Genomic DNA, 19,337 nt, shown 5'->3' with positions numbered 1-19,337 from the left:
AACCTTACCTCATATTTTACAGAAAAAATTGAAGCCATCTTTCTCATCCCATATCTCTCAGTTGACTTCTGCCACTATTTCCTCCTTCACCCTGGCTCACACAAAAAAGTAGCATTACCCTTCTACCTGAACAGGCTATCCCATTCCATCCTGTATTCTCAAACAGACTGCTCCTCCCACCCCGTTATTCTCACTCTATCACTTATCTTCAGTTTCTCCCTGTCTAGTGGTTCCTTTCCTTCTGCCTGCAAACATGTCCATGTTTCCCCATCCTCAAAAAGCCTTGACTTAATCGTTCTATCCCCACTATCATCCTATATCTCTTCTGCTTTTGTGACTAAACTCCTTGAAAAGTCCATCTATAATTGGTGTCTCCACTTTCTTATTTTCTTCTTAACCCCTTACAGCCCAGCTTCTGACCTCATCATTCCACCAAATTTCCTTTCTCCCGAGTGTCAGTGATTTTTGGATTACTGTACCCAGGGGCCTTTTTTAAATCTTCATTTAGCCCTCTCTACAACCTTTGACACTGTTAATCACCCTCTTTTCCTTGATACTTTCTTCTTCCTAGGTTTTTTGCAATACTACTCTTTCCTGGTTTTCCTCTTGCTTATCAGACCACACCTCACTTTAATCTCTTTCTGGATTCTCATTCAGGACACAGCCACTAACTGTGGGTGTGTCACAGGACTGTATCCTGATTCCTCTTCTCTTATTGTGTACCACTTAATTTGAACTTGATGATTTCATCAACTCTCATGTATTTAATTATCCCAATTCTGATGATTCTCAGATTTCTCTATCCTGCCCCCTCACATCTCTCTGCTGACCTCTAATCTTGTATCTCCAGCTTTTAGATTTGAATTTTAGCATTGAACGTCCAGTAGACATCTTAAACTCAGCATGTCTAAAACTGACCTCATTATCTTTTCCCTTAAGCCTCCCTCCACAACTTATTCAATTACTGTCTAGGCTGCAGGGGTGGGGAACCTGCTGCTTGGAGACTACATGTGGCCTTCTAAGTGCTTGAGTGCAGCCTTTTGACCAAGTCCAAGTTTTATAGAACAAATCCTTTTATTAAGTGGATTTGTTCTGTGAAGTTTGAATTTAGTCAAAGGCTGCTGGACCACCCCCTGCTGGACCTTAGAGAATGTATAGGTTTTGGAGAAGAGGAAGGGAGGGCACAGGAGAGTTCTCTTCTAAACAAGAGAACCAAATTGATAAAATGTACTTGGGAATGGTAAAGATAAAGTTGGCTAAGTAGAATAGCTCAGATTACTAAGAATTTAGATACTAAAAGTTTAGAACTGTCATCGACAGAAGAATGTTTTATGCGTCTGTTAACTGTTTATATACATCTTTGTTTAAAAAAAATTGCTTATCAGAAATTTGATCCAAAGGTTTTTTTACCCATTTATATACTAGGTGCCTTAATTTTATCTGTAGAGAAGCTTTTCAATTTTGTGTTGCCAAAATAATCAGTTTTAAATTACCTCTGTCCTTTGTTTAGTTTAGCATGCTCCCTCTAGTTATTTGTGTAAAAAATTTACTGTACACTTTTTAAGAACACAGCTATCTTATTAATAAGTGCATATCTTTGTGTCACAAGACTCATTCTTTCTAAAACGTCAGTGAAATTACCTATAGGAAAAAAGTGTCAAAAGTAATATTCTATTGTAGGTTGTCATTTTCTGTGGCAAATAATTTACATTAAGTCGGTTAGAACAAAAAAAAGAACCATTCTATATGTGTATTACTGTGAGGAGCATGTGATATCACACAAAGCAATAAATTCACTGCTAACAGAAATTTCATAGGTCTAGAATTTTGCATCATGATGAACTAATCACTTGGCTGTCAGCACTGTTTAAACTAGTAAACTTTTCAGATCATTTGGGATTATACCTGATAGGTTTTCTTATTATCTAAGTAATATGATTAAACTACATAATTTTTTTTCTTTTTTGATAGTAAATGGAAAAATATTGATAATCTCAAAGCTATATAGTTTTGAAGAAATAGTTTTCACAGATTTCTTAATTTGTTTCATTTTATGGTTTATCAGTATTCATTGCTGTAGAAGATTATAAAGGTCTACAGTTCTGAATCTATTGCCTATTATCTTTACTGTTACTGACCACAAGTTTTAATTGTCTTGCCAGTGAGATCTCATAAAACAGACTATAGGGCTGGGTTTGTATTTTCCTACGAGAATATTAATGAGTAATTACTGTTTTCCCTAAGGGCTTTTATATATTATATTCTATTTTGTCATCCTTTTGGGTTCATTGTACACACATAAACCCAAGGGAGATGAGCACAATGTTTTAGTCTATAACACCATTAATTTGGGATGGTACTTAAGTCTTCTCTTTAAAAAAGAAGAGAAACACAATAGAGATTATATCTCTAAAATTCTCTAAGGTTAATAATATACTGACATTTTCTAATTTTTTTTTGTGTGTGTGTATATATATATATGTACATACATATATACGTATATGTATATATATTTACTGTAGAATTTTAATTCATTGCTTTTTATTAAAGTTAAAATAGTGAATTTTCCCTGAGCACCCATATACTCCTTTTTTTTTCCAACTAAAAAAACAAATAAACCCTAAACTAGATAAACAGACCCTGAAGAATATTCCATTGATATAGCATCAAGTTTAGATTTCTTACTTTGTTCTGCTGTTACATGATACATGGAGTATTAAGAGAGGACTAGCTTTTTTGGTGTGAGGGGCTTGCTGAGTTCTTCAAAGGGCTGCTTGTTTATCTTTGGTGTCCATCTGGTCAAGCAGCATTCACCTGTGTCCCCAAGAAGCTCTAGCCTGCACCGTGGCCACACCCTGGTAAAACCATCTCAGTAACCAAGTTGAGGGTAATTGATGGCCCTCAAACCTGTCAGTGTGTTGTGGAGATGTGGAATGGGTGGATGTGTTTCAAAGACCATGAAGGCAACTGAAGCAGGCACTGTGAAGCGTGTAGAGTTTGGTCTGATGTCAAAGATGCCAAAGTCATCCACTGCATCCAGGACCATTGCTCGTCATTTTGATTTTTCTTGCCACTGGACTTAGAGGACTCTGGAAGAGAGAGTGAGGCTTAAATCCAAATCACATGCAAGTCAAGACATCATCCCTTGATGTCATTAGCCCTCTTTGAAAATGAAGGACGAACAACAACAATGTGATTTGCTCTCTTTTTTTTGTTTGATAACATGTTGCTTGTCTACCATTGAGCTTGCTTTTGGGAGACCTGGATTTTTGTATGCTGTCTCAGGCAGTCAATAATTTAATGAAAATGACACTTTCTGAACCTTAGATTCTTTATCTTAAAGAATAATCATACATATTATAACTACCATTGATCTCAAGAAAGTTTTTGTTGTTGTTTGGTCTCCTATCAGATTCTTCATGACCCCATGGCCTTGTTTATGGGGATTTCTTGGCAAAGATACTGGGTGGTTTGCCATTTCCTTCTCCAATGTGTCCCCATTTTACAGATGAGGAACTGAGGCAAATAGGAATAAAGTGATTTGCTGAGTCAAACAACTCATGTGTGTCTGAGGCTGGATTTGAATTCAGATTCTGACTCTAGGCCCAATGTTCTGTCCATATACCACCTACCTGCCTGGAAAGTCTTTTACAAAATGTAAAGTTTTATGTGAATTATTTGTTCATCTTTCAAAGAATCATAGCCAGTTTCTCAAAAGAAAAAAATCATATTAAATTGAGATTGGAACAGATTTCATCGTTGAGACTTCAGGAGGAAAACTTTAGTACATAGCTAGTAAGTAACCATTGTTTTAGGTAATCTAATTTTGATTCTAATTGCCATCCTTATTTCTTTAATTTTTTGAGTGTTCTTCTGAATAATTCTTTAGGTTTTCCAGTTTCTCTTGTGGTGATAATTTGCTATCTGACATTTTCACTTTTTTTTTAATCTTTTTAATTATTTGTTCTTTTTTTTTCATTTTTATCCATCTATTTTTCTGTGAGTTTTTTTCTTGGACTGAATTCTTCTTTTTTGTTGTTGTTTTTTGTTTACCCCTTTGACACATTTCTCACTATTTCAACATAAAAGAGGGAACTGGGGTTTACATCTTGATCAGTCATCTTACAATCTTACCCCTTTTCTTGTGTCTTCTTTTTTTACAAGTAACACTCAAGAGAACAAAAGTGACTTGCCTCTCTCTCTAGTTAGTTTCAGGAATCCAGGGTTTTTACTCCTAAATACTGCAGTGGTTTACTGGGAGGTTGGGATTTGTGCAAAAGCAACTGAAATCATTCATTCTTCCTACCCCCTCCCCCTCCAATCTTCCTCACTTTCAAAATTCTCCATTCCTATCAAAGGCTTTGCTGTCCCTCCATTCTTTCTTTAGTATTATCTTCAACTCCTTACTCTCCCTCACCCTCATCTGCAATCATTTGCCAAATCTTTCTGTTTTTACCTATTATGCTGCATCTTTAAAATCTGATCCTCACAAAATTAACACTTTTGTTAAGCCCTCATCACCTCTAACCTAGATTATTGCAACAGCTTCCTAATTCCTGTTTTAAGTGTCTCATCATTATCAGTCTATTATCAACACTGCTACCAAAATAATTTTCCTTAAGTTCAGATCTGACCAGATTATTATCTTACACCATCAACTCCAGTGACTTCATATTATATCTGGGATAAAATATAAATTTTTTAGCTTTTGAAGCCATATATAACCTGGCCCAATTTATCTTTATAGCATTCATATTACTTCTCACCTCTGTGATCCATCTAAACTAGCCTTCTCTCTGTTCATCATATATAACATGTCATCTTTCATTTCCCATGCCCATATTCCTGGAATGTACTCCCTCTTCACTACAAAAAGTGCTGCTGTATATATTTCGGATATATAATATCTCTTTTTATCCTTGAAATTTTTTTGGGTGCTACATGCCTTGCAGTAAAATCTCTGTGTAGAAGCATATGGGCATAATTATTTTCTTAACATAATTCTAAATTACTTTCCAGCATGGTTTGCCTAATTCACAGTTCCACCAGTAATGTACAGTGTGCCTGTCTTTCCATAGCTTCTAAGGAATTGACTAATCACATATTTTCTCATCATTTTTGCTAATTTGTTACTGTGAGTTGGAACCTCAAAGTTGTTTTAATTTGCATTTCTCTGTTATTGGTGATTTGGAGCTCTCTTTAATATGGTTGTTAATAGTTTACAATTTTTTTTATACTATTCAAATTCTTTGGCCACTTATCTGCTTAAGGATGGCAGCTAGATAGTGAAGTGAATAGAATGTTGGGTCTAGAGTCACAAAGATTTCTCTTCCTGACTTCACATCTAACCTCAAGACACCTACTAATTGTGTGACCCTGGGAAGTCAAACCTTGTTTGCCTCAGTTTCCTCATCTGTAATATGAGCTAGACAAGGAAATGGCAAACCACTCTAGTATCTTTGCCAAGAAAACTTCAAATGGGGTTGTGAGGAGTCAGACAGGACTGAAAAGTCAGCTAAACAAAAACAAATAACTGCTTAAGAATAGTTTGAGATTTTATGTATTCTTGCTAATTGCCTGCATGTTTTCTGTATCAGATCATTGTCAGAGCTGATTCAAAGATTTTTCTAGTTTACTGCTTCCTTTTATCGCATTAATATTGTTTGTGCAAAAGCCTTTTGCTTTCATGTAATTTAAATTATCTGGGTTCTGTGTGCGTGTGTGTATGTGTGTGTGTGTGTGTGTGTGTGTGTGTGTGTGTGTGTGTGTAATTCCTCAGTCCCTCATTTAGTTAAGAATTCTTTCCCTAGCAATAATGTTAGTAATGAAAGGTAGATATTGGATCGAATTCTCTTACATTTTTTTAGGTCATATCAATTTTGAGCTTTTTGATAAAGTATATGGTATAAGATTTTGACTTAGACTTAATTTCTGCCAGATTGCTTTCCAGTTTCCTTGAAGTTCATATCATATGAAGAATTCATTCCTAGGTAATATGTCTTCTGGTTTATCGAATATTAGGTTATGGAGTTTAAGTTATTTCTCATTCTTCCTTACCTATCTTGATTCACTAATTTATTTTCTTTATACTCATTGCCAAATAGTTTTGATCATGTCTGCTTTGAATTTCTGAATCTTGAATTTTCAGTCCCTCCCCCCTTTTCATTCTTTCTCTCAATATTCTACTTTTTTTTTCCCTTCAAGTAAATTTTATTAACTGTTTCTATAATTTATTCTCTGACTAGTTTGAATGGTATAATGCCAAATCTCTAAATTTATCAAGGTAGCACTGTCATTTTTATTATATTGACACATCCCTGTGATGATCATTAAATATGTCTCTCATTTGTGTTGATCTGCTTCTTTGAGAAACAGCTTTTAATTGTATATAAAAGGCATTAATTTTGCTTTTGTAGATTGACGCCTAGATATTTTTGGTAGTTATTTTGAACAGGATTTTCCTTTCTATTCTCTTCTGGATTTTTTTGCTTCTATTTGAAATCCTGTTGATTTTTGTTGGCTTATTTTGTATGTTACTGTTCTGCAGTTATTAATTGATAATTCCCTAGAATTTTCTAAATATACCATCATATGAAAACCATGTTATCAGCCAAAAGTTATACTTTTGATTCTCTTTGATTATATGTACATGTGGGTATAGCTTTAATTTCTTTTTCTTGTCTTATTAACATCTTTAGAACTATTATCAATAGAGTGAGAAAAGAGCAGCTCTTGCTTTATTCCTGAACTTACTGGAGAAAACTTCATTACTTTTCCATTATTAAAAAAAAAACTAGCCTTTAATTTTTGATGGAAATTATCATATTCAAAAAAGTGCTTTTGTGCTTGTGTTACGTAAGATCGTTTTGTAAGCATACGTGAGTGGTGTACTTTGTCAATCTTTTTCTGTAGCTATTGATGTTCTGTTTCTTATATTTTTGTTTTTAATTTGAATTGTTTTTAGTAATGTTGAACTTGTATCCCTGATATAAATCCAGCTTGATCATAGTAAAGGAGTTTTTGGTTATATTTTGTAGTTTTTTTGAGAATTTTATTTAAAAGTTTTTAATCAAATTCATTAATATTTTTCTGTCCTTTCTTTGCTTTATATTTCCTTGGTTTAATTATTGGGACTATATTTATCTCTTAAAAAGAGATCAGTAGAATGTTCTCTTTTTTATTTAGTTTCTGAGAATAATTTGTGTCGTATATGTATATAGTGTATACAGTATATTAGGGCACTTAGATGTTGCATTGGAAAGAGTGCCAGACTTGGAGTCAGGAAGACTCATCTTCCTGAGTTCAGATCTGGCCTCAGAGACTTACTGGCTGTGTGACTCTGGGCAAGTCGCTTTAACCCTGTTTGCTTCCATTTCCTCATCTGTAAAATGAGTTGGAGAAGGAGATGATAAAAAAGCCCCAAATGGGGTCATGAAGAATTGGGCAGGACTGAAAGTGACTGAACAACACATATGTATTGATTATCTTTTAAAAATTTGATAGAATTCTCCTACAAATCCATTTGCATAGAAATTCTCTCCCTGTACCAACTCCTCTTGCCCCCAACCCCTAGTGGCTTTTTTGTAACTAATTCCAATTCCTTTCCTGGTACTGGAATATTTAAGATGTTTATTTTTGTTCTCTTAATTTGAGTATTTAATGTTGTCAGTTTTTATGTCCAATTTATCTATTTTTCTTCTAATTTTCAAGATTTTCTCTTCTTTGTTTATTTTGGGTTTGTTGGGTTTCAAAATTTTTATTAACATTTAATTCAGAAAGCTTCTCTTGATATTTTATTAATATATGATAATAATAATTAGCATTTATATAGCACCATGATGGTTCTCAAGTGCCTTCTTTACATGTTACCTCATTTCATCCTCACATCGACCATGTGTGAGGTAAAGGGTATTATCCCCATTTTACTGATAAGAAAACTGAAGCTGAAAGAGATATAATGATTTGCCTAGGGTCATTTGGCTGGTAATGGTCTAAAGTAGAATTTGAGTTCAGTTTTTCTTGATTCCAAGTCTAACCCAATATGCAACCTAGTGGTATACTACAATACACCTTTTGAGGGATATAATTTTTCTTCTGTGAACGGTGTAGGTGAAATTTTAATATATTGTTTCATTGTTTTTTAGTTATTAGCGGCTGTTCCTGTGAGTTGTCTTTTAACTCATTCAAGGTTAAGTTTCCATATAGGAGATGGGTCACATGACTAGCAAGATGGAACAGTAGACTTTTTCTCCAGTCCTCATGAACTCTGCAAAAAAAAAAAAACCAACTCAAGAGGAAGGATTATACTAGAGGGAAAAGAAATTCAAATAATTCCAAACTATTTCTGAACCCAGAAACTAGAAGGGAATGGAACATATTCTGAAAAGCAGAAAAGTTCCAGTCTCCATTGAAGTCTTTCTTTTGCGTGGGTCCCCTGTGTTAATTAATATTTTCATTTTGTTTTGGTGTCATGAATAGAAAGACTGCTTCCAAGTCAGGAAAAACTAGCTTTAAGTTCCATCTCTGACACAAACTGGATGACACTTAGCAAGTTATTTAATCCCTTAGTGCTCCAGAACTATAAGTTCTACAGAAAAGCCAGATCTACATTGGTAGAGGAAGTTCCTCCCTTGTAGCACTCTACCCAGATGAAATCACAAGTATGATTTTAAAAATAGTCTGTAAAAGTTTTGGATTTCAAATTCTATTCCTTCCTTCCCTTCCTTGAGATAATAAGAAATCTGATATAGGTTATACATGTGCAATCATGTAAAACATTTCCATATTATGTCATATATTTTCTTTTTTTTTTTTTATTAAGCAATCAGGGTTAAGTAACTTGCTCAAGGTTACACGGCCAGTTATTTCTGGGTGTGGTGCTGAGTGTCTGAGCCCAGGATTCGATCTCCAGGTTGTCCCAACACTGGAGCCGGTGCTCTTACTCGCTGAGCCACCTGGCCGCCCCTAAGCAATTGGGGTTAAGTAACTTGCTCAAGGTTACACGGCCAGGTGTTTCTGGGTGGGTGCTAAGTGTCTGAGTCCGGGATTCGATCTCCAGGTCTATCTCAACACTGGAGCCGGTGCTCTTACTCACTGTGGTACCTGGCCGCCCCTATGTCATATATTTTCAATCAGTATAATTGTTACTGTGGCAAAACCACAGTTCTTTAGAGCCCCAACTGTACACGGTAAATAAGTGGACACATTCCATGAGATTTGTTAAAGGTGATAATTTTCCTCTGATTACACATTTTTCATACCCTATTTGGGAATGGGCAAAGAACTGGTGGGAAGGAATGTAATTTTGATTCAGGGAGACGTTTCAGATGAGAAACTTTAATAGGTAGCATTAACTAATAGCATTAATTAGGTTGAGCTAATTTGTTAATTACAACTATTCCTTTATTAATGGCAGCAGTACTGCACTTCATATGTATATGATCTAGAATATGATGAAAATTTGTAATCTTTAAAAAGTACTTTATTCTAGAAGACCACTACATGCTGTATATTTAGTAAAAGATCAATAATCCTTACATATTTTTATTCTGTAAAAAAACAGCTTATTTGTTCTTTTAAAAACTTCATCCCCTTTTTTAGCTGTTATATAAAGGAATTTTAGGAAATCTTGAATAATAATTGTAATGTTTTGGCTGTTACTACCATGATTATCTTTAATACTTTATAAAGACTATGATTCTTCTGGCCTACTCACATAAAACTATTTTTGTGTATTCATAAAAAGTGGATAAACAATGGTAATTTAAGGACTCACTGTTTAAAAACAAAATTCCAAGGCAGTTGATATGTTCAGAATTTTAAATTTCAAATAATTTTTTCAATAGAAATTACGAAAGTTTTCAATCATAAAATTTCAACATCAGCTTGCTGAAGAATGTTTTATCAATTTAAACTTTTTTTGCAAGAATCCTTCCATACTTCAGAATTTAAATTTGTTATCCTAAAATTCAGTAAGACGACATTTGTATATTTTAGTACCCACAGTTTATTCTGTATGCTCTTAAAAACACCGTTCTTTTAACCTGTCAGCAACTCAGTTGAGCAGTCAGATTGCATTATTCAGTATCTTGTCTGACATGAGGACAGCATGCCAAAGAGAAAGATATCACAAATTGGTGCCACACTTCGATAAATAAAGACATTTTATTTTTCACCAAGCTAATTCAGTCCAGTTCAGTTAACTCATTTTTCCCCTTAAGGACAGATCAAAAAAGGCAATACATGAATGACTGAGTTCATCATGTGTTTGACACATCAGTGTTAGAATAAAAAGCAGACTATGAGGGAGGGTTCCTGTCTTTACACTTTAGACAATACTCGATAGAAGAGGCCCCTCACTCTCATCTCCTTTACATAGTAAGAAGGGCAGAACACCTCAGATCACTGTTAAAAACTAGGGAATTAACTAGGATTTGATTCACTAGAGACACCTTTCCCCTTCCACTTGTTACCTTACTATAATATAATCATCCTAAAGCATTCTCATGTTTTTCAAATGAGTTACAAAATCCATAGGCTTAGATAGACTGGGCTTCTGATTTCTCATCATTTTGAATTATGTTGCCATTTAAATATTTTATATTCACTTATATATTCTTTATATTTTTAATATCAAAGGAGCAAATTGGTTTTTAATGTACATATCAGTGACTATGCTATAAGGCCAAGTAAAATTTAAAAAGTGAAAGCACATCCAATTTCCATTAAAGATGTTTAGTTCTTATGAAATTATTAAAACCAGATTTTTCTGAGTCTCTTTTGTTTTTACATCATCTGCATTTTGCCCTGAAACTTTTCCTCCCAACCCTCCCTAAGAGGCATCCTTTATAACACAGATTTTCTTAAAGCAAAAAGAGGAAGACCCTCCCTCTCCCCCCAAAAGTTAGTAAAACCAGTCAATACATCCAAAAACAAAACCCCAACAAAAAAAACCTGACATCATCTGCAGTATTGCACACTAGTGGAACCCCAACTTTTTTAGAAGAGGTTAGGGAAGATGCCTTTTCATTTTTTCTATTTAGACCTAAGCTTCTTGCTTGTAATTTCACTAGGTTCTCTTTATACTGATTGTTTCCATTTACATGGTAATCATCATTACCAGTATTGTTTCCATGACTCTGCTTACTTCACTTTAAATCAGTTCATGTAAGTCTTTCTGTGCTTCTCTGGATTTATCATAGCCTTTGGTTTTTTTTTAACAACATAAAAATATTTCATGACATTTGTGTTCCATAATATCTTTAGCTGTCTCTCCCATCAGTGATCACCTACTCTGTTTCTAGTTTTTTGATACAAGAAATGCTGCTTCAAATATTTTGATATATATGGAGTCTTTCTTTTTGTTAGTCATCTCCTTGGCATATATTTCTAGCAGTGTAATCTCTGGGTCAAAGGTGATGGATATTTTAGCTACTTTATTTTCTTAATTCCAAATTACTTTCTAGAATGGTTGTACTAAATTATAACTTCCAATAGTGTGTTGGTTTACTTGTTATTTAATAACTCCTACAACATAGACTACTTTGATTTTTATGTTCTTTTCGTCACTTTCTGGATATGATGTGAAGCTTCAGAGTTGTTTTGATTCTCATTTCTGTTATTATTAGTAATTGAGAGCTCCAATGAACTTATATAAATGTGATATTTTATTGATGTTTTCATCATGATACAAAACTTGTTATGATTTTCGAGGAAGTAAATGTAAATATTCAATCATATATGAACAGCCCAATTAGTATGTGCTTGTGTGTATATTTGTCTCTATTTTTCTCTCTCCATATCTACAAATATAACATATTTGTATAGCTGAACACTAAGTGGAAAACTAGCCCAAAGCAACATAGAGCCAAACTTAGCTTAAGATTGTTATTTTTTTCCCCTCAAAGGATGATTTCTTATGTTTCTTATTCTCATATCTTTCACCTTTTTCTAACAAATCTGATCAATACCAGCATCACGTTGCTGCTTTTGTGTCCAAGGCTACAGTCAGTGACTTAAAAAGGCCACAAGTAGCATTACATATCTGTTTCTCCTGACTCCTTTGATTATCTGGTCATCAGTTCACTTCTTTCACTTCCACTTTCTCAAAAGATGTAATACCTCACAACTCTTTACCTCCTATCTCACAATTACATTTTATATGTATTATATGTAATTTTCTTATTTAATCCATGTGTTAAATATTTAATATTAATTAATATCTCCCCTCTTGAATTTTAAGCTGGACAGAAGAGCATATAAATTATTTGCTTTATACATTAGATAATAAAACCTGGTCCAATAATAAAGCAGTCTTAAACTCATGGTGTTGTAGACTCCTAGCCTAGGCCTGATAGAGATCGCTTAGTATCTACTGGGAGTTAATGTATAGTGGGCAAAAAAATACCATCATCTTGATATTGAATCTATTAATAACAAATGAAACTTTAGGAATATAGTGGTTTGGGGATTATCAAACTTTTACTATATGCCATGTAAATTTATGGAATGTGCTATATAAAATAAGAAATGCTTTTGAAAACAGTAACATAGTTTTTATAAGTTTATGTAGATTTAGTCTTTGATGTTCACATTCTTTATGTAGATCTCCCCAAAAGTTAAAAAGTAAAATTGATAATTCTTACAGGAATCCAGTTATAGCATACCCACAATCCATTTTAATTCAGTAATAGCAATACTTATTAAAAGCACAAGAAGTTTCTCTAGAGCTCAATTGTTATGTTTTGTAGAAGTTATAGTAGTTTTAAATAACCAATAAAAATAATTGGTACCTACGCATTAAGTTGCGTTTATTTCCTAAATAAGTTTTTGGTCACTGTTCACTTCTTAAAGGATGAGCTTTATGGCAAAAGATTATTGTTGCATTTAGAAATAACCCTAATTTCTTCTCTTTTATTACTTTTTAGTCTGAACATTTAAATTTTAAGACCAGTATGAAGAAATAGTTATGCCAAGAAGTGGTCTGCACAACTCAGGATTGAGTCTTAGCAGTAGATTGATATATGGATCGTTAATTTTACTGAGGCCTATGAATTATAGGACTTTTGCCTTATCCTATCCATTTTAATATATTTGAAGTCCCAAATTTGCCTAATTCTTAATAGATTTATATAAATATATCCTGAGATATATGTATCTTCTAGTATTGCATGTATGTTATTAATATTTAATATTTCATTTTTGTAAACTATCTCAGTAGTTAATTTATTTTAAAATATAAATAAATATAAATTATTTTTACATATTTACTGCTTCAGGAGTAATAGATATAAATCTTTATTTTTGAGATATACATAAATATATAATGCTTACCTGCAGATTTCAAATTTTAAGAGATAGTTTGTGAATGCTGTGATTGTTTTCTTTCTATTTGTTATTACTTAAGATATTGTAACAGAAATAACTTTGATATTGGTTTTAAAGACTATAATTTTGCATTCATTGTAGGCTATACCTATATGACATTTATTTATATTTTTCCTTGCTTAGTTTTCATATGAAACGAACAAGCAGTGAAGATCTCAGGAAAATACTGGTGAGTAACAGCATCATGAACTATTGAAATTTTCCTTTATTACTAGAGTTAAGTTGCTAAAGTTCCTATAAAATAATATGAGAGTACAAAAAATGCCTTTTGTATTATATACAAAACAGGAAGTGGGATCCACACCACCTGTAAAATTTTTAGTAAATAGTGTAATTATATTTGAAGAGTTTTGAATACATATATTTCCTTAGTTTTGATATTGGTTTAAAGATAGAGTTAAAGTAAACAAATGCGTGTATGTGTGTTCAAGAAAATGGAAATGACAATTGCAAAAATGTTTTTGTTTATATAACATGAATAACTTTGAAGCAAGGACAGAACTTGAATAATCTAAGTATCAACTATGAAAAGTATTAGTTAATCTGGTCTCTGTCCATCTAAGACCACATCTTGCAAATACATTGCTTTTTGCTCTGATGATGAAGATTTTAAGTGTCCTAAGTATTCTATTTCCCTTTGAAGACTTTTATAGTTAGACATATCTAGTGCCAGAATAAATACTTTTCCTAGTATTGAATATTAACATTTCCTCAATTTATTTCTTTTGGTTTTATTCCCCTTCTACAGTTAGGTCTGTTGTTAGGTCATTGCTTAAAGTTACATTTTATTTGTAACCAGCTTAGCACATATTAAAATAAGTGATGAGCTGCTTTAGGAAAATATGGGCAAGTGTGGCCATGGTCTTGGTGTAAAAGTTCTCTCCGAATAGCTGAAACTGGAGCTTTAATTCAAGAGGCTTGAAGTTAGTTTGTGCTTAATATTTGTGATGTAGATGAATAGTAATAAGATTTTTAAAAAGTGATAAATCACAATTTATATGATGTGATATTATGCTTAAGAGAAATAGTGGATTTATTAGGACATTTTATAAACTACTCAAAGTATTTTCTAATTCTCAAACTATACAGAAAGTATTATAGAAACCGTATGACTTTGTACCATTTATGTAAATGAGTTACAAGTTTTGATGTTTCATAAAAACCTAAGTTTCTGTATATGATAGACTGATAGGAAATGTCAGAATATATGAAGTCAGCCTTTGATCAGATAGTCAACTGAATTTTATCAGCCAGTTACTTAATCTCAAATAAAATAAAACATCAAAAAAATTGACTTAACATGGTAGCTATTGTCTCTGAAGTAACCTTAATTACAATTTCTGTGTGCTTGTAAATGTACTTCCCCAAATCATGTAATTCATTACTGTAAAAGCATCCTTAGAATTCTTTAAAGAAATAAAACATGAAAATTGTTTTATTTAAAGGATTTAAAGGTGATAAAAGAATTCCTTGATGTGTGATTATTTTTCTTTGGAATACTAACTATCCTTAATGACAGTTAAAGGATTACTAGGTGTTGTTAATTTAATGCAAGATATAATTAAAAGTAGAAAACACTTCCTCATACTGGTTGTTGTTTTTTGAGGGAAAAAGGTATTTGAAAAATTTTTATGAAGATTATAAGATGTTTGAAGTAATTTATATTAAATTCTCCAATAATAGCAATCCACCAGGTTATTTTTTTCCCTCTGGACATAGTGTTTTGTAATTAAGTTTGTATGTCTTATATTCTGGTGCCAACACCTGTCTCTGAAAGCACAGTGTTTAAACAGGAGCAGTAGCCAGTTGAAAGGGCAGTGTGAGCTCTTTAAGGCCTAATTAAGAACTGAAAGGGAGATCAAGGGAGTAGGACAAAAGATGTGAAAGTAGCTGAGATGATATTCCCAGAGCAAAGTTCCTCATTAGAACAATAATGAGATGATCAGAGAATGCCAAGCCTTCATCTTATCTCTCTCTCTCTCCTCTAGTTGCCTTGGATGTCAGTTAGTACCCCACCAATATTTGGTTACCAGGACAACCTTTCTTTAAATCTTTAGCTACTTTGAGTCCTGGTAATTTGCTTTTGTTTAAATTTAAGTATTGAAAAAGATACACATTTCTTAGTTAAAAATGTAGAAATTTGCACATAAAGGAAAATATAAGTTATCTAGAAAACCAGTGTCTTATATAGAATATGTATGTTAATCTAAAAAATTCAGAGTAGATAACATTCATAGTAGTTCCATTATTCTTTTACCCCATCCTCAAATCCTTAAAATATTCTTATTATCCCCATGTGGGGATCTTATTGTGGGATGGGGTGGGAAGATGGTTTGCATTGAATTTCAGCATAAGAAAACATCTTAAAAACATGTGTTATGTGGCATAAACTAGGAAACAATGTAGAACAATTAGGAATCTCATTGAATGCTTGTTTTAGAGTTTTGCCAGCTTATATTTTTCTCAATATCAGCTCTAAAAATAGTACATAAACTATTTTTAGATGACATAAAACATGTAAGAAGTTTATGTTTGAATTCCAATTTAACTTAATAATACTATTAATATTGTTGTTTTTGTAGATAAATATATTTATGAACCAATGGATCTCTACATTTTAATTTTATTCACAAGTGAATATTTTTGCATATTTACAATATAAATGATTTTTTTGGTTGAATATCAGGCAATATTAAAATCTTTTCTAAAAATAGAGTTGCATAGTTTTTTCTAATCTGGAATAAAATCTGGAACTAAGATCCAACTGTGTTTTTAATTACTCTGTATTCTTTCCCAGAATGTAGCTCATAATACATGTGTTCCTAAGATGTTTTCTTACTACAAAACTTCATGCAAGATTTCTGGGGCAAAATACTCACATAGACACAAGAAAGCTCCAGGAAATATACTCAAAAGATTGTATAGTTGAAGTATTAGCTGTCTTTTTTGGGCATGGTTTTACTTCCCAGAAGTCTGTCTACACCCTGGTATGTATTGATTCTAAAGACTTGCCCGAATTCCGGAACAGTCAGATATTTGGGGAAATTAAATTTCCACATGCTGGTGTTTTGGTCATGGTTAATTTAAACTTCTGATCATTAAGACAGTCTTAAAATTTATTATTTCTTATTTCTGTTTTTAGTATCTCAAGAAAGGTATTAGTTAACAATAAAGCTTTTCTTTATAGTATCTTATGATATCAGTATTTTAGGGACTATTGCAAAGGAATTTTAACAATACATTGCAAATCAGGAAAACTGAGTGTATATATAATGTTTATTTTGATTATTATGAGCAAGATGTTGATGGATGAATATCTTAGTTTTGTCAGAGTGAGCAAGAATAAAGCCAAACTACTTCAGAATGTATCCTGTATAGTTTCATTTATTTAATTCTCATACCTACTGATTTGTCACAGAATCATTGAAAGTCCCTGGTAATGATAAGTGTTATAGTGTGACAGTGAAATCTTAGAGGGTTTTATTGCTTTTATGAAACCAAACACAAACCATGCTGCCTAGAAATCTTAAGACTTGGAAGGGAACTCAGACATCATCAAGAACAACTTCATTTAACATACGAAGTAACAGGTCCAGAATGTTCACTATTTCAGATTGCATTATTATGACAAAAATGATCCATTTGAGGTTCAGAATTTCAACTCCTGTTTCTGGACAGGTCCTTAGGTCCAATATAATATGCTATCTGATTATGAGAATTGCTTGGAATAACCTGTATCATCTTGCTTTCAAATTGTGCTTGCTTTGTTTTTTTCCTTATTAAAATCAGATCTCCAAGAGGGGGGAAAAACCATCACCAAAACTAAGTGATTTTAGATCCAAAATGTTTTTTAGGAATATTTTTAAGGTATATTTCTTAAATCCATATAAAATTATGTACATTGTGTATCATAATATATATATGTGTGTGTGTGTGTATATAGTTTGACATATATATATATATATAGGTTGATATATAATATAGAGTTAGATCTTTTCAAAAGATCATTCAGAAACTTAACTAATATGCTCAGACTAAATATGTTTACAAATCGAATTATTGGATATTGATAGCTATCACTAATTGAAATCAGACTAGTTCTATAGATATGTATCCTACACTGATTTATTCTTCAGAAGAAAGTTGGTTACATGGATGAGTGAAAAAAGTAACTAGTGGTCAGAATATTGACCTCAGAAATAGACTGCACACCTAAAATATCTCATTAAAAGTGAACAAAAATATATACTTAAAATTATATACTGTACTTTAAAAATGGATCTATTTGGGAGAAAATTAATTTTTTCCAAACTAAATAAATGTCACATAAAATGTAAGGTCTCTTAACAAAATAAAGGGAGCCTACCTAGGAAAAGGGGTTGTTTTGAGTGTTACACTTCAAAATTTGGGTGTTTCTCAGATGTATTCTCATCTCTAATACAGATGAGTCAGTCAGCAAACATTTATTTGGAATCTGCTTTGCACTAGAATTGTGCTAAGTGTCAATTGCTAAGGGATGCAAGTACAAAGAAGAAAATAATTCTTTTAAAAGTTTAATTTCAGGTGGAACTGTGACACCCTTTAAGGTGGTAGTTCTGAGTGGAAAGAAGGGGTCAGATTTTAAAGATGTAGTTTAGGTAGAAAGATTTGCAATTGATTATATATGTGGGGTAAGGGTGAGTGAGAAGTTAAAGATGTTGATAATGATGATAAAAGTTAGGAACCTGAGAGACTCTGGGTACTATTTTTGACAGGAATAGGGAAGTTGAGAAAAGAAACAATTTGGGGAAAAGATAAGCTCTGGTTTATGTATTTAAGGTTGAGCTATCTCTGGGCCATCAGTTTGAAATGTCCAATAGGTCATTGGTAATGCAGGATGGAAGCTCAGGGAAGAAGCTAGATGCACATCAGTGTCTTTTATCTGTTGGTATGTATAGAATTACATATGCATAGAACTTTTCTTGCTGAGATTGTATTTGTGTGTGTGGATGAGTTTGTGTGTGTGTGTAGATGTGAGTAATTGGCATATAGAGGGTAGATGAGAGTCTAAGCTAAGACTTCACTCTCTTTCTAGCCGGCTGACACTGCCCATATTTAGGCTTCATCCCTTTGATTGATTGCAAAGCTTAGAAATGTTGCCTCCCCATGATACTACTACCCTTGTTTTTCTCTACCTACCATCTAATCTTTACACTGAGTTCTCTGGTGCTGCCTTTGTGATTGAACCTCAGCCTACGAGTTAATTGTAAGCACAGGTAGACTCCTATTCATTTTATACATTTTGTAGTTTTTTAAAATGGAATTTCCTATTCTATCTCTTTCTGCTGCATTTTGTTAATACAGTGATAACACAGAAATGCCAGTATCTGATGTGCATATATCTTAAATCCTATTACTTTGTTTGAAGTTATTTTTCAATTAATTTTTAGTTGACTTGGGTAAGTAAACCATCATGTCATGTTAGCTGCAGAAATCTTTAATTTTATTTTCTCGTTTCTTGTACTTATTCCCTCAATTTCTTTGTCTTGTGTTATTGGAATAGCTAGCATTTCTAGCACTCAAATAATAGGGGTGATAATAGACATCATTGTATTACCTTTGATCTTATCAGAAGACCTCTGGATATCCTCATTACATGGCTCTTAGTTTTAGATAGTTATTAATAATCATTTAAGAGAAGATACATTTATTCCTAAATTCTTTAGTGTTTTTAGTAGAAATTTCATGCCAAATCTTCCTAAAAGCTTTTTTTCTGCATTTTTTCTTCTTGTTATTGACATAGTTTGTTATGTGGCTAGTTTTCCTAACCAGCCCTGAATCCTTGTATAAATCCAACTTAGTGTATAATATTTTTTTTTTGGAGGGCAATTGGGGTTAAGCGACTTGCCCAAAGTCACATGGCTAGTGTGTGTGTGTGTGTGTGTGTGTGTGTGTGTGTGTGTGTGTGTGTG

The 19,337-nt window shown here is 32.8% G+C and overlaps 1 protein-coding gene and 1 pseudogene across 3 annotated transcripts in view; one reads left to right on the top strand and one right to left on the bottom strand.

Annotated features, from left to right (window-relative positions):
- Positions 1 to 19,337, bottom strand: part of LOC138169527 (large ribosomal subunit protein bL35m pseudogene) — a 339,868-nt pseudogene that overhangs the window by 5,495 nt on the left and 315,036 nt on the right.
- Positions 1 to 19,337, top strand: part of RAB11FIP2 (RAB11 family interacting protein 2) — an 86,799-nt gene that overhangs the window by 54,348 nt on the left and 13,114 nt on the right. For 2 of the 3 annotated variants that reach the window (XM_069099050.1, XM_069099052.1), the window contains one exon: positions 13,510 to 13,555. The exons of the other annotated variant lie outside the window; for it this stretch is intronic. In XM_069099050.1, coding sequence (XP_068955151.1) covers positions 13,510 to 13,555 — 46 coding nt within the window. The remainder of the gene's footprint in view (positions 1 to 13,509; positions 13,556 to 19,337) is intronic. 3 annotated transcript variants of the gene reach the window in all.

Source organism: Petaurus breviceps, unplaced genomic scaffold (genome assembly GCF_028583685.1).
Source record: "Petaurus breviceps papuanus isolate PSGF00001 unplaced genomic scaffold, PetGlider_PUasm1.0 37, whole genome shotgun sequence".
NCBI classification, from domain to species: Eukaryota; Metazoa; Chordata; class Mammalia; order Diprotodontia; family Petauridae; genus Petaurus; species Petaurus breviceps.
The sequence above is the reverse complement of the archived record's forward strand: the minus strand, read 5'-3'. Positions and strand labels throughout refer to the sequence as shown.